At 49.0% G+C, this 14,649-nt stretch overlaps 1 protein-coding gene across 1 annotated transcript in view; it reads right to left on the bottom strand.

The window, feature by feature from the left end:
• Window positions 1-5,610: 5,610 nt before the first annotated feature.
• Window positions 5,611-14,649, bottom strand: part of LOC138246897 (putative nuclease HARBI1) — a 28,866-nt gene continuing 19,827 nt past the window's right edge. Inside the window, exons 2-5 of the mRNA XM_069201643.1 lie at window positions 8,425-8,482; window positions 6,093-6,735; window positions 5,852-5,990; window positions 5,611-5,761 (exon numbers count right to left, since the gene is read on the bottom strand). Coding sequence (XP_069057744.1) covers window positions 5,611-5,761; window positions 5,852-5,990; window positions 6,093-6,735; window positions 8,425-8,482 — 991 coding nt within the window. The remainder of the gene's footprint in view (window positions 5,762-5,851; window positions 5,991-6,092; window positions 6,736-8,424; window positions 8,483-14,649) is intronic.

Genomic DNA, 14,649 nt, shown 5'->3' with positions numbered 1-14,649 from the left:
CTGGGGATTGGGCTGCCTGGTCCCAGGAAGGCAGAACAAAGGATTTCCTCTGAGAGAGGGTGTTACACCCTCTACCTTTGGAAATAGGTGTGAAGGGCCTGGGAGGAGTAGCCTCTCCTGGCCTCTGGAAATGCTTTGAAGGGCACAGATGGTGCCCTCCTTGCATAAGCCAGTCTACACCAGTTCAGGGATCCCCCCAGCCCTGCTCTGGCGCGAAACTGGACAAAGGAAAGGGGAGTGACCACTCCCCTGACCAGCACCTCCCAGGGGAGGTGCCCAGAGCTCCTCCAGTGTGTCCCAGACCTCTGCCATCCTGGATGCAGAGGTGTGAGGGCACAATGGACAGCTCTGAGTGGTCAGTGCAAGCAGGTGACGTCAGAGACCCCTCCTGATAGGTGCTTACCTTTCTTTGTAGCCAATCCTCCTCTGAGGGCTATTTAGTGTCTCTCCTGTGGGTATCTCACCAGATAACAAATGCAAGAGCTCACCAGAGTTCCTCTGCACTTCCCTCTTTGACTTCTGCCAAGGATCGACCGCTGACTGCTCAAGGACGCCTGCAAAACCGCAACAAAGTAGCAAGAAGACTACCAGCAACATTGTAGCACCTCATCCTGACGGCTTTCTCGACTGTTTCCTGGTGGTGCATGCTCTGAGGGCTGTCTGCCTTCACCCTGCACTGGAAGCCAAGAAGAAACCTCTTGTGGGTCGACGGAATCTTCCCCCTGCCAACGCAGGCACCAAACTTCTGCATCACCGGTCCTCAGGGTCCCCTCTCATCCAGACGAGCGTGGTCCCTGGAACACAGGAGCTGGGTCCAAATGTCTTCGACAGTCCAGTGGCCCTTCTGTCCAAATTTGGAGGAGGTAAGTCCTTGCCTCCCCACGCCAGACAGTAATCCTGTGTACTGCATGAACTGCAGCTGCTCAGGCTTCTGTGCACTTTGGCAAAAATTCCTTTGTGCACAGCCTAGCCCAGGTCCCCAGCAAACCGTCCTGCATTGCCCAACTCGCTGAGTTGGATTCCAACGTCTTGGAACCCTCTTTTGTTGCTCTGAGTCGACAGTCGTCCTCAGATCTTCTAAGTGCCTGTTCAGGTGCTTCTGCTGGTGCTGCCTGCTTCTGCGTGCGTTCTCTGTGTTGCTGAGTGCCCCCTCTGTCTCCTCCTCCAAGGGGCAACCTCCTGGTCCTTCCTGGGCCCTGGCAGCACCCAAAATCCTCAACCGCGACTCTTGCAGCTAGCAAGGCTTGTTTGTGGTCTTTCTGCGTGGAAACAACTCTGCATCCTCCAGCACACCGTGGGACATCTTCTGACCAAAGGAGAAGTTCCTGGCCCCTTCCGTTGTTGCAGAATCTTTGGCTTCTTCCACCCAGAGGCAGACCTTTTGCAACTTCATCCGGGGTTTAGTGGGCTCCTGCCCCCCCCCCGGACACTTGCATGACTCTTTGACTTGGTCCCCTTCCTTTACAGGTCCTCAGGTCCAGGAATCCATCTTCAGTACTTTGCAGTCAGTTGTTGTCCTTGCAGAATCCCCTATCTCGACTTTACTGTCTTTCTGAGGTAGTAGGGTAACTTTACTCCTACTTTTCAGGGTCTTGGGGTGGGGTATCTTGGGCACCCCTAGTGTTTTCTTACACTCCCAGCGACCCTCTACACACTACACTAGGCCTGGGGTCCATTTGTGGTTCGCATTCCACTTATGGAGTATATGGTTTGTGTTGCCCCAGGCCTATTTCTCCCTATTGTATTCTATTGTGTTCTATAGTGTTTGCACTACTTGTCTAACTGTTACTTACCTGATTTTGGTTTGTGTGTGTATATTTTGTGTATATTACTTACCTCCTAAGGGAGTATATCCTCTGAGATACTTTTGGCATATTGTTACTAAAATAAAGTACCTTTATTTTTTGTAATTCTGAGTATTGTGTTTTCTTATGCTATTGTGCTATATGATATAAGTGGTATAGTAGGAGCTTTGCATGTCTCCTAGTTCAGCCTAAGCTGCTCTGCTATAGCTACCTCTATCAGACTAAGCTGCTAGAACACCTCTAATCTACTAATAAGGGATAACTGGACCTGGCACAAGGTGTAAGTACCACAAGGTACCCACTATAAGCCAGGCCAGCCTTCTACACAAACCCCATGCCTGCCCCAGGAAGGAGGGGACTAAAAGACTGGTTGTGTACTTTTTCAGGGGTGGGAGTATGACCAGTGCAAGAGTTCGACCCCCAGGGGGTACATTTGGGAAAAAACTCCTACAGGGAGTCAGAATGACACTATTGCCCCTTCTGGTGAGGATTTATGGATAGATACTGGGGTAGGCCACCGCTTAATTTTGTTTGTTTTGGCTCTGTTTTGAAATCCCTGGTGTTTAGTGGGTATTCTGTCCCCCAAAAGAGCAGATTAGGGGTGAATACCCTTATCCACTCCCAGGGTGACAGAAAGTCTATTGGGCTGCGGCGTGGGGGAGAGCATAGACCCAGGCCCAAGTGGGCTGCCTTCCTCTCCCCGCAAAATACTGCATAAATACAGACTCTGGTCTCTAGGGGGGCATTCTGCACCTTGGAGGTAAACTGAGGTAAATGCCTAAATCTTCCTCCAAGGAGACAAAAAGACTGTGCTATTTTGGGAGGAGCATGGCCACCACCAAGGTAGGCAGACCCCACCACTATGTTTTTTCCCTGATGCCTAGTGGGCTTTCTGCCCCTCCCAGGGATGCAGATTTAGGACAATCACCCCCATCTGCTGCCCGAGGGGAGGGGCAAAAAGACTGTCTCCTTATTTTTAGGGGTGGGCATGCCATGCCCACAGTAGGCAGACCTTCATACTTATTTTTTATTGACCCTGGTGTTTAGTGAGCTTTCTACCCCATAAGGGGGCAGTGGGAATAATTACCCCCATCTGCTGCCCCCAGTGCAGAAAGACTGTCTTCTTGTTGGAGGTAAGAACACAACCATGACTATGCCCATAGTAGGAGAGCCCCACCACTATATGTGTTTTAGAAAAGGGCATCCCTAATGTCCAGTGGACTGTCTGCTCCCCCACTCCTCCCCCCCCCCCAGGTGAAGGTTGGGAGCAATCACCCCCAGCTGCACTTATGGGGGGGGCAGAAAGACTGTCAGCATATTCCATTTCCATTTGAATAATGTATTTTGGTCACTAATCATAAAAGTAGCCAATCAATAATACAACACAAATACATCACATCTCTACAATTGTTAAAAAATAGTTCATTAAAAATATGTTTTACGAACTCACATAACAACACAGTTCTAACAGCATTAAGAGCAATATCTGAGATAACAACTGACTAGGACTAGACTTGGGCTTTGGAGGCAAAAATACTCTTCAAATACTTAGTAATAGAAAAAACAATAACAGGGGATGTATCTGCTCTACATATTCTCACAGCTACCCTAAAATGATGGACACCTAGGAAGCGACACAAAGAAACAATCCAACGCTTACACTGCTTATGGTAATTGAGACAAAAGTACATTAAATGATCATCATTTTCTTCACCTCCTCTGCATACAGGAAAGATTTTACTATCCCTAAGGTTGCCTTTTCATTTAGCTGTAAATATAATAAGAGGGAGTATACCCAGCCTAGATTTTATATAGAGAGATTTTCTAAAGGGAGGGTCAATATCATCCATGAAGGTCTCAGAGGAAGACAGTGGCTTAAACTCTAGAAAGCGTTCAGTCGTAGGCCCCAAACCTGACTGATTGGACAATTTTTTCACCTCATGCTCCCAGTAGATAGACTTCAACTTTTCTGCTGCATATGATATAATGGCATTAGCATCTAAAAAGTACTCTTGCAAGTCCAAGGAGTAAAGAGACCATTTTACATATTCCAGCCAAAATAGCATCAGCCCTTCCTGTTGTCTATCCAGGACATCTCTTTATCACACCCTATAATGTACTACCTCAGGAGTGTACCAAACCTGCAGCCAATATAAGATCGGTTTTAGGCGTATTAATGGACCTATGCATCAAATACCTAAGTCTTGTTTAAAAGAATGATGGAGAGCTTTGAGGTAGCGGTCACCATATTATTTTAGGGGTGGGGGGATGGCTATGCCCATAGTGGCAGCCCCCGGCCCTATATTGTTTTTATTGACCCTTATGTCCATTGACCCTTGTGTCTAGTGGGCTTTCTACATCCCGGGGTGGAAAATCAGGGATAACTATCCAATCTGCTCCCATGGAGCAGAAAAACTGTTGGTCCTCTTGTTGAGGGTGGGGACATTACCATGCCAATGGTGGACGGCACCCACTCCTATATTGTTTTTAAACTGACATTCCCTGGTGTCTAGTGGACTTTGTGCCCCCCCCCCCCCCAGGGCAGACTGGGGGCAATCACACCCATCAGCCCTCCAGCAGGTGCATAAAGACTCTTGCCGGGAGTCAGTCGCAGCACCCATTTGGTAAGTACTATGGCTGTGACCATTGGTTGGATGCCAGTAGCCAACACCTGTTGTATATTGGATAATTGTGAACAATTGCAAAACATACTGCATTTCAGACCTTGATCCTTTGCCATCACACTACATAAGACGAGAAAGCCACCGACTTCAAAACACAGGAGACAGGTTTTTATTTCTGTGTTTCTCTCCCTCTGTGTTTTTTGTTAATTGTACTTTCTTTCAGTATCTCTGAAATGCATTGGTAACATATATGTGTAAGTAAAAAGTCTTAGACAAGCTCAGAGCTGGGTTTCACAAACCATGCATAACCTGTGCCATTCAGGGGCGCACGCTTCACAACCTTGACACCATGGAAGATAGAGAACATTGCATAGGGTCAAATTAAATAGGCAAACTATCATTGATGCATGACCTAAGTCGAAGCCATACATTCTGCCCTCACAGTAGGAATCCTTTATCAATAACACCAACAGTCTACATCATGGCAGTAACACAATTTGAGGCCGCATGACCATTACAGGACACTGTAGCAGTATCTGGTGCAATGACACAATCATCATTCAGTGGTGTGCTAAAAATGTTCTATGAACTATGAGGAGACACATCAACAGCTACCTCCACTGAACACAAATTGAAGATTTAGCCAATGTGAAGGAAAAACAGTACGCTATGGCTTGACATACACAAGCAATTTAAGCAGGTTAAGTGGCACCATCATATAGATAACAGGTCAGATACAATCTCCTGAACTTCCATTCTATCACAGTGCAAGTTGTCTCTGTACAAGATCTGACTATCCAAGTGGGTGTCTGTCCCAGGATCAACACATGTACTTTCCAACAGCAACATATCACTGCAAATGTCACAAATTTGAAATGTCCAAATAAAGATGACATGGTGAAGGACCCTGAAACAGAATAACAAGGGAAATTAATGATTTCACGTATTAAATTTGAATCAAATGACAAGTTAGAAGGACACACATACTTAGCAGAAACAAAGTTAATCTATGTCAATAACCACAGTAGTCAATGTAGGTAAACTCTGAGCCACTAACATCTTTGCCTTGGACTTTCCTGAACTGACCATTCCTACCGAATCACCATTGCAGACTGATTTGTTCCCTATGCCACAAGTTGTATTGACATTGGAGGTTACATTATGTAAAGGTAAATTTACACTCAGGTGAAGAAGTAGTCAATCACATCTTGAAGTAGGCCAATTCCTTCCTCTTCACCATCATCTTCATTGGGCATTTCAACATCCTCACCCAGTGGCTCTTCATGGTCTCCCTCCTCTGCAATTATTAAGATGTTTCTTTGCAGGGCGATGCTGTGGAGCAATCAGAAGGCAACTGTGATTTGGCACATATTATTGGGTGAGTAGGGAAAGGCTCTACCGGTCTTGCCCAGGCACCTAAACCTGGCCTTGAGGAGTCCAAAAGCCCGCTCCACTGGCCTCTGTGTTCTTCTATGAGCCTCAATGAAGCGGACTTCCAGTGGCGTTGTTGGATTCCTCAGCTGTGCTAACAACCATTGTCTGTTAGGATAAGCTGAGTCACCTACATGGAAGCAACATATCAATCGATTAATATCATATCAAGCCATTGTTCCTTCCTAAACTTGGATTCAAGCAAATTATCCTCAAGTCATATTGTACTTACAAAGAAGCCAGGCCCTCTCCAGGCCATGCTGTGACATCTGCAGGGATATGGTGCTGTTCCGTAGTACAAATGAATCATGTGTTGACCCAGGAAAGCAGGCACACACTCTTGAGATGTATAAATCCGTTAAGCAGACAACTTGCCCATTGATGGAATGGAAGTTCTTCCGATTGCGGTAGACCTTTTCACTTGCATGTGGTGGCACCAACGCAATATGCGTGCCATCTATTGCTCCGACCACATGTGGTAGTCCGCCCAAAGCGTAAAATTCTCCCTTCACGGTGGCCAGCTCCTGTTGTTTTGGGAACTGGATGTAGCTGTTGATGTGTCTCATCAAGGAAGCAAGGACGTCTTGTAGCACATCACTAAATGTTGGTTGGGACAAGCCCCCAGATACTGCCACAGTGTATTGAAAAGAACTAGTGGCCACAAAATGAAGTACTGCCACGAGTTTCACAATTGGTGTCATTGCTCTTGTATTCCTATTGTGAGGCAGGAGATCAGGCTCCAGCTGGTGGCACAAATCCAGGATAGTTTCCCTATTTAGTCGAAATGTTTTTATGAGATCCCTTTCCTCCTTGGTGGCAAGGCCGGGAAAGGACTGGAAAACCGGAGGTCGTCGTCTTCTACTCGTGTGTGAGTTCTGGAAAAGAAAATAGCTTAAATGGTCACACCAAACTTTGATCATGAACACACATCTTATGTCTTGGTAACATTAGAAATGTCATAGCGTAATACATGTACACACATTGTTATCAAAGTTTTTGAACTTCAAAACTAATTTTGTTATTTTAATAATATATTAATGATACATAAAAAATATATTATTTGTGCATTTATTCTTAACAATTTTTTGTACTAAATCCCATCAGTCTGAGGTTGTTTCCTCCCCTGCGGCTCTATCGATGGTAAACACAGTCATGGTTCACTTTTTATCGTATCATATCTTGCCAAGAACAGTTTTGTTGGTATCTAACATTAGTAAATACACTAGCCTCCATTTTGAGTGCTGGTGAGACACTAACAATTGAAAAATAAACAGCTTCACACCCAAAAATGGTGGATCCTGACCTTGCCGTCAGGACACTGGCTACCCAACAGCTTTTGCCAGAAACTGACTGTATAGTAGGTGGTACCCTTCACAACAGACCCTGCCATAGGCTAATGTGTGACGGCTATGCACAAAAATCAATGACTGTGGGGGCGTGGTCTGGCGCCGAGCAAGATGGCCGCATAGTCACCGACTCCGTAGCGGCGCCTCAAAGGCCCGATAAAATCTGCTACACATATCCGGACTAGAGGCAGGGAAAGACTCGCCAGCGGTCGTGAGCCTCCCGGGACCCTAAACGCAACAAACAGGGAGGCATTAGAAGGAGATCCATGGCTGGGAGCACGAAGTAACCGGCAGCCGAGAGAAAACAAGATGGCTGCCTGGAGCAAATAAATAAGGCCAGGAGTGGAGCATATGAAGTGCGTAGGCCTCCCCCCCCAATCCGCAGCAACAACAGAGACTGTCAAGTAAGTTCCAGAGGGGGTGCCCTGGACCTCAGAGGGGTCTGAAGTGGGGTGGATCAGGAATCGCAACCCCCAGGCGACCAGCGAGACGGGAGAGAGACACCAGTGAAGCGCTGGCAGGCACACAGAGCAAGCGAGGGGTGCCGGGGCCGGGCCACCGGTGGTCCTGGGCACCGACAGTGACCGGGCGAAAGCGGCAGTGGTGGGGAGACCGGCGCTGAGACAGAGGCTGCCGGGAGAGTCCCCTCGGGCGTACGATCAACGCATGGCAGCCCCCAACAGAAACAGGAGGGGTTCAGGAGAATGAGATCCGTGACACCGCTGTGAATGGTAGGAGCAGAGATCCCAATAGTTATCACCCCACTTGCGCCTATCAGAAGCCCTGGGGCTGACACTATATCACTGGAGGATCGTTCAGGGCCCAGGACAAGGAGTGCTGCTGGACTGGGCCGTGTGCTGGCCTGAAAGTGGGAAGACGCCTTCAACTACCCCAGGGTGGGAGGGTGCAGAGAACCTGTCCCACGATGTAAAAGTACCAACTCACGTCATAGCGACCTCAAGAGTGCCCCTGCAAGAGACCTGACAACATGGGGCGCAACCGAGGCCCATAACCAACGCAAATAAACAGTCTGGATAAGTACACGGTGCAGCTTGGGTCAATGGGATTGGTGAGAACTGCACCAGATCTACAGGGGGAAACCCAGAGTGTGGAAACCCTTCATTGCGGGAAATTATGGATGCCATTCAAGCGCTAAGGAACAACATCAACCCAAAAATTGATGCAGTGACGCTGGATGTTAATTTACTGCACACAGACCTTCACAGGGTCACGGATAAGGTCACCATAGAGGAGGGTCAGATCAGCGGGCTCCAGGCTGTAAACAAACAATTAGAAAAGCAAGTACGAGACCTAACAATGAAGCAGACTGAGATGGAGGCGAAGTTGGTGTGAGAAAGTAGCCTCTTTCTAACATGGTTACCCCCATTTGTGGCCTGTTTGTGAGTGTTTGTCAGTGTTTTTACTGGCTCACTGGGATCCTGCTAGCCAGGCCCCAGTGCTCATAGTTAAAACCCTATTTGTCAGTGTGTTTTGCCTGTCTCACTGGGTTCCTGCTAGCCAGGACCCCAGTGCTCATAGTTGTGGCCTATGTGTGTTGTCAGTATGCTTAACTATGTCACTGAAGAGATCTGCTAACCAGAACTCCAGTGCTTATGCTCTCTCTACTTACCAAATTTGTCACTACACATTATTGACTCCATATTCCAATTCTAATGGGCACACTGGAACCCCCTTATAAGCCACTAGTACATGGTACCTACGTACCTAGAGCATTGGGGTTCCAGGAGATCCTTATGGGCTGCAGCATTTCTTTTGCCAACCATAAGGAGCTCATACAAACCTTTCATCAGGACTGCCACTGCAGCCTGTGTGAAATAGTGCACACACTATTTCTCAGGCATTTTTCACTGCACCGGGTAACTTATAAGTCACCTATACGGCCAATATTCAGTTACTGAAGGCTAGGTGCAAAGTTACTGTGTGTGAGGGCGCACTTGCACTAGCAAAGGTGCCCCCACATTGTCCAGGACCTATTTCCCGGAGTTCATGAGTGCGGGGACACCATTATATGTGTGCACTACATATATGTCAGTACATATATGCAGCTTTACAATGGTAACTCTGAATATGGCCATGTGAGGTGTGTAAGATCGTGGAATTGTCCCCCCATTCCAAATCTGGTATTTGGGGGACATCCCATGCACCTTGGGGGCTCCACCATGGACCCCCAGTACTGCCAAACCAGCTCTCTGAGGTTTCCACTGTAGCCCCAGCTGCTGCCACCTCACAGACAGGTTTCTGCCCTCCTGGGGACTGAGCAGCTCAATCCCAGGAAGGCAGAACAATGTATTCCCTTTTGAAATAGGTGTTACAGGCTTGGGAGGGGTAGCCTCCCAGAGCATCTGGAAATACTTTGAAGGGCAGAGATGGTGCCCTCCTTGCATAAGCCAGTCTACATTGGGCCAGCAACCCCCAGTCCCTGCTCTGGCGTGAAACTGGACAAAGGAAAGCAGAGTGACCAGAGCTCCTCCAGAGTGTCCCTGGTGTTATCCATCTTGGATTCCAAAGTGTGGGAACCCTCTGAGACCTCTGAGTGGCCAGTGCCAGCAGGTGCCGTCATAGACCCCTCCTGATAAGTGCATACCTGGGTAGGTAGCCAATCCCCCTCTCAGGGCTACTTAGGGTCTCTCCTCTGGGTGTTTCCTCAGATTCGGTTTGCAAGATTCCTCTAGGACTCCTCTGCATCCTCTGCTTCCGCTTCTGACCGTTGGATCAACCACAGACACCTCCAGGAACTGCTGTATCTGCAACAAAGTATCCAGAAGGACTCCAGTGACCTGCAACTTCAGCTCCAGCCAGCTTTTGGAACAGTTTCCAAGGTGTGTTTGCTCTGAGGACTGCCTGTGTTCACCCTGCACCAGAAGAACAAACGAATCTCCAGTGGAGTGATGGAGTCACTTCCCTGCTTCAGCAGGCACCCTTCTGCGATGACCGGTACTCCTCTCCTGATGATGAGCATGCTCCCTGGAACACAGGTGGTGAACCGAAGTGACCCAGACTGTCCAAAGGTTCAGCTGTCCAAATTTGGTGGAGGTAAGAGCTTGCCTCCCCGTGCTGCGACAGCACCCCTGTGCATTGTGTCTTCTGTAGCTCCTTTCGCTTCTGCGCACTTCTTCCAAGAATCCTTTATGCACAGCGTAGTCTAGGTCCCCAGGACTCCATCCTGCGACGCACAGCTCCCTGCATTGTTCTTTGGTGGCATGAGACCTTCCAATGTAGTGCTTCAATGACAGCACTTTGGATCTTATTTGTCCCCGTGTTCTTGGACTCCTGTGGGTGCGGCTGGTCTGCTGAGGGCTCTCTGAAGTGCTGAGAGCCCCCTCTGTCTCCTCAGTCCGAGTTGAGACCCCCAGGTCCCTCCTGGGTCCAGGCAGCTCATTTTTTACGCAAACCACATACTTGCTTGAACCAAGGCTTGTTGGTGGAATCCAGTGATGCAAACAGCCTAGATCCAACAATTCGACGTGGGACATCCCCTGCACCAAGCAGGAAACCACAGCCATCTTTTTTGGTGCTCTTCTGTACTTTTCTTCTGACCGGAGAATCCACTTTGGCACCTTCTTCTAGGTTGGCAGAGACTCCTGTGCTTCCTGGACTTCGACTTCTGTACTTGGTCTCCTCTCTCCACAGGTCTTCAGGTCCAGGAGTCCATTGTTTGTTGCTTGCAGTCTTGTTTGGTTCTTGCAAAATCTCTTATCACGACTTGTAGAGTGTCCTGAGGAAACTTACTGTACTTTGCGCCTGGGTTCCTGGGCTCTGGGGTGGGGCACGTTACTTGCCTTTGGTGTTTTCCTACACTCCCATTGTCCCTATACACACTACACTTGCCTAGGGGGGAATTCGTTGTTCGCATTCCACTATTTTAGCATATCGGTGTGTTCCCCTAGGCCCATTGCAATCTAGTGTATTTTCTACTGTTTGCACTATTCTATAACTGTTTACTTACCTGATTTTGGTTACTAGTATATACATTGTGTATAATACTTATCTCCAGAAGGAGTATTGTCTCTAAGATATTTTTGGCCTTGTGTCACTAAAATAAAGTACCTTTATTTTTGGTGACACTGAGTATTGTCTTTATTGTGTATAAGTACTGTGTAACTATAGTGGGATTGCAGAAGCTTTGTCTCCTATTTCAAACTAAGCTACTCTGCTACAGCTACCTCTAGATAGCCTAAGCTGCTAGAACACTGCCTACATTTCACTAATAAGGGATAACTGGACCTGGTATAAGGTGTAAGTACCTTAGGTACCCACTACAAACCAGGCCAGCCTCCCAAATTTGGAGGACCAAGAGGGCAGGCCCCCTCGCAACAACAGCAGGATTACTGGAGTCCCCGAAGGGGCAAAAGGACACTGCAGAACTTTTCGTAGAGGATCTCATCCTGAACAAACTGGGGCCCAAACGCCTGTCAAACTACTTTGCCATCGAACGAGCACATAGAGTGCCAGCGTGGCCGGCCCCGATGGGCGCCCCCGAACAATAATCGCTAGAGTGTTCAACTTCAGAGACCGCAACGCAATTCTCCAGACAGCCAGAGCAAGGGGTGACCTGAAGTGGGAAAATGCACTGATACGTTTCTTCACTGACTTTACCCTTCTGGTTCAGAAACAGAGGCACCAGTTTGAGGAGGTCAAACTGGCCCTGCGGGCCAAGGACATCAAATATATGATGGTCTTCCCGGCCAAACTAAAAATAGTGCAAGATGGCAAATCCTGGTTCTTCCAGTCTCCGGAGGAAACATGGGACTGGTTAGAGGGCTGGTGCAAGACAGAACGATGTGCTCGTCGGGCCCGTGAACGGCGAGAGAGATGGAGAGAGAGGGGGACTCCGAGACGTGCCCAGACAAGCCCCATCTGGTCCGGAGCGGAACTTCAGAACAGCCAAATGCACGGGGAGGACTCTGAGACCAATCTAAGTCTAACCCGGATGGTGCATCAGACCAGGGGGTCTGGACTTGAGCCAAGCAACAGGAGGAGAGATGGGTTGCGTCTGAGGCAGAAATCTATATATCGGCCTGGGGCCTCAGGCAAAACTAAGTGTTGACCCCTGCCATCAGTCTGGTTATACAGCAATTAATGTACAGGGTCAGATCGGAGCCGAAGACTTATGGCTGGCTGTCTGAAATGGCTCGCAGACCGCACCCACAAATTGGTTTGAAGGTATTGGGGCGACAGGCACTCTGCCAAGTTGTGAAGCGAGGTGTTGGGGTCCTGTGTGTAGGAAAGTACCATCTTGCCTGGCATGTTACCCCCATATTTCACTGTATATATGTTGTTTTAGTCTATGTGTAACTGGGACCCTGCCAGGCAGGGCCCCAGTGCTCATAAGTATGTGCCCTGTATGTGTTCCCTGTGTGATGCCTAACTGTCTCACTGAGGCTCTGCTAACCACAACCTCAGTGGTTATGCTCTCTCTGCTTTCCAAATTTGTCACTAACAGGCTAGTGACTAAATTTACCAATTCACATTGGCATACTGGTACACCCATATAATTCCCTAGTATATGGTACTGAGGTACCCAGGGTATTGGGATTCCAGGAGATCCCTATTGGCTGCAGCATTTCTTTTGCCACCCATAGGGAACTCTGACAATTCTTACACAGGCCTGCCACTGCAGCCTGCGTGAAATAACGTCCACGTTATTTAACAGCCATTTACCACTGCACATAAGTAACTTATATGTCACCTATATGTCTAACCTTCACCTGGTGAAGGTTGGGTACAAAGTTACTTAGTGTGTGGGCACCCTGGCACTAGCCAAGGTGCCCCCACATCGTTCAGGGCAAATTCCCCAGAGTTTGTGAGTGTGGGGACACCATTACACGCGTTCACTATACATAGGTCACTACCTATGTATAGCGTCACAATGGTAACTCCGAACATGGCCATGAAACATGGCTAAGATCATGGAATTGTCACCCCAATGCCATTCTGGCATTGGGGGTAACAATTCCATGATCCCCCAGGTCTCTAGCATAGTACCCGGGTACTGCCAAACTGCCTTTCCGGGGTCTCCCCTGCAGCTGCTGCTGCTGCCAACCCCTCAGACAGGTTTCTGCCCTCCTGGGGTCCAGGCAGCCCTGGCCCAGGAAGGCAGAACAAAGGACTCCCTCTGAGAGAGGGTGTGACACCCTCTCCCTTTGGAAATAGGTGTGAGGGCTGGGGAGGAGTAGCCTCCCCAAGCCTCTGGAAATGCTTTGATGGGCACAGATGGTGCCCATCTCTGCATAAGCCAGTCTACACCAGTTCAGGGATCCCCCAGCCCTGCTCTGGCGCGAAACTGGACAAAGGAAAGGGGAGTGATCACTCCCCTGACCTACACCTCCCAGGGGAGGTGCCCAGAGCTCCTCCAGTGTGGCCCAGACCTCTGCCATCTTGGATTTAGAGGTGCTGGGGACACACTGGACTGCTCTGAGTGGCCAGTGCCAGCAGGTGACGTCAGAGACTCCTTCTGATAGGCTCTTACCTCTCTTGATAGCCAATCCTCCTTCCTTGGTAGCCAAACCTCCTTTTCTGGCTATTTAGGGTCTCTGCTTTGGGGAGTTCTTTAGATAACAAATGCAAGAGCTCACCAGAGTTCCTCTGCATCTGCCTCTTCACCTTCTGCCAAAGGATCGACCGCTGACTGCTCAGGACACCTGCAAAACCGCAGCAAAGTAGCAAGATGACTTCTAGCAACCTTGTATTGCCTCATCCTGCCGGCTTTGTCGACTGTTTCCAGGTGGTGCATGCTCTGGGGGTAGACTGCTTCATCCCTGCACCAGGAGCTCTGAATAAATCTCTAGTGTGTCGACGGAATCTTCCCACTGCTAACGCAGGCACCAAAAGACTGCATCACTGGTCCTCTGGGTCCCCTCTCAGCCCAACGAGCGTGGTCCCTGGTACTCAGCAACTCTGTACAAGTGACTCCAACAGTCCAGTGACTCTTCAGTCCAAGTTTGGTGGAGGTAAGTCCTTGCCTCCCCACGCTAGACTGCATTGCTGGGTACCGCGTGATTTGCAGCTGCTCCGGCTCCTGTGCACTCTTCCAGGATTTCCTCTGTGCACAGCCAAGCCTGGGTCCCCGCCACTCCTTCCTGCAGTGCACAACCTTCTGAGTTGTCCTCTGGCGTCGTGGGACTCCCTTTTGTGACTTCGCGTGGACTCTGGTTCAATTTCCTTCCAAGTGCCTGTTCAGGTACTTTTGCGTGTGCTGCCTGCTTCTGTGAGGACTCCCTGCGTTGCTGGGTGCTCCCTCTGTCTCCTCCTCCAAGTGGCGACATCCTGGTCCCTTCTGGGCCACAGCAGCACCCAAAAACCTCTCCCGCGACTCTTGCAGCTAGCAAGGCTTGTTTGCAGTCTTTCTGCGTGGGAACACCTCTGCAAGCTTCATCGCGACGTGAGACATCCGTCTTCCAAAGGAGAAGTCCGTAGCTCTCT

The sequence above is a fragment of the Pleurodeles waltl genome, chromosome 7, assembly GCF_031143425.1.
Source record: "Pleurodeles waltl isolate 20211129_DDA chromosome 7, aPleWal1.hap1.20221129, whole genome shotgun sequence".
Taxonomy (NCBI): Eukaryota; Metazoa; Chordata; class Amphibia; order Caudata; family Salamandridae; genus Pleurodeles; species Pleurodeles waltl.
The sequence above is the reverse complement of the archived record's forward strand: the minus strand, read 5'-3'. Positions and strand labels throughout refer to the sequence as shown.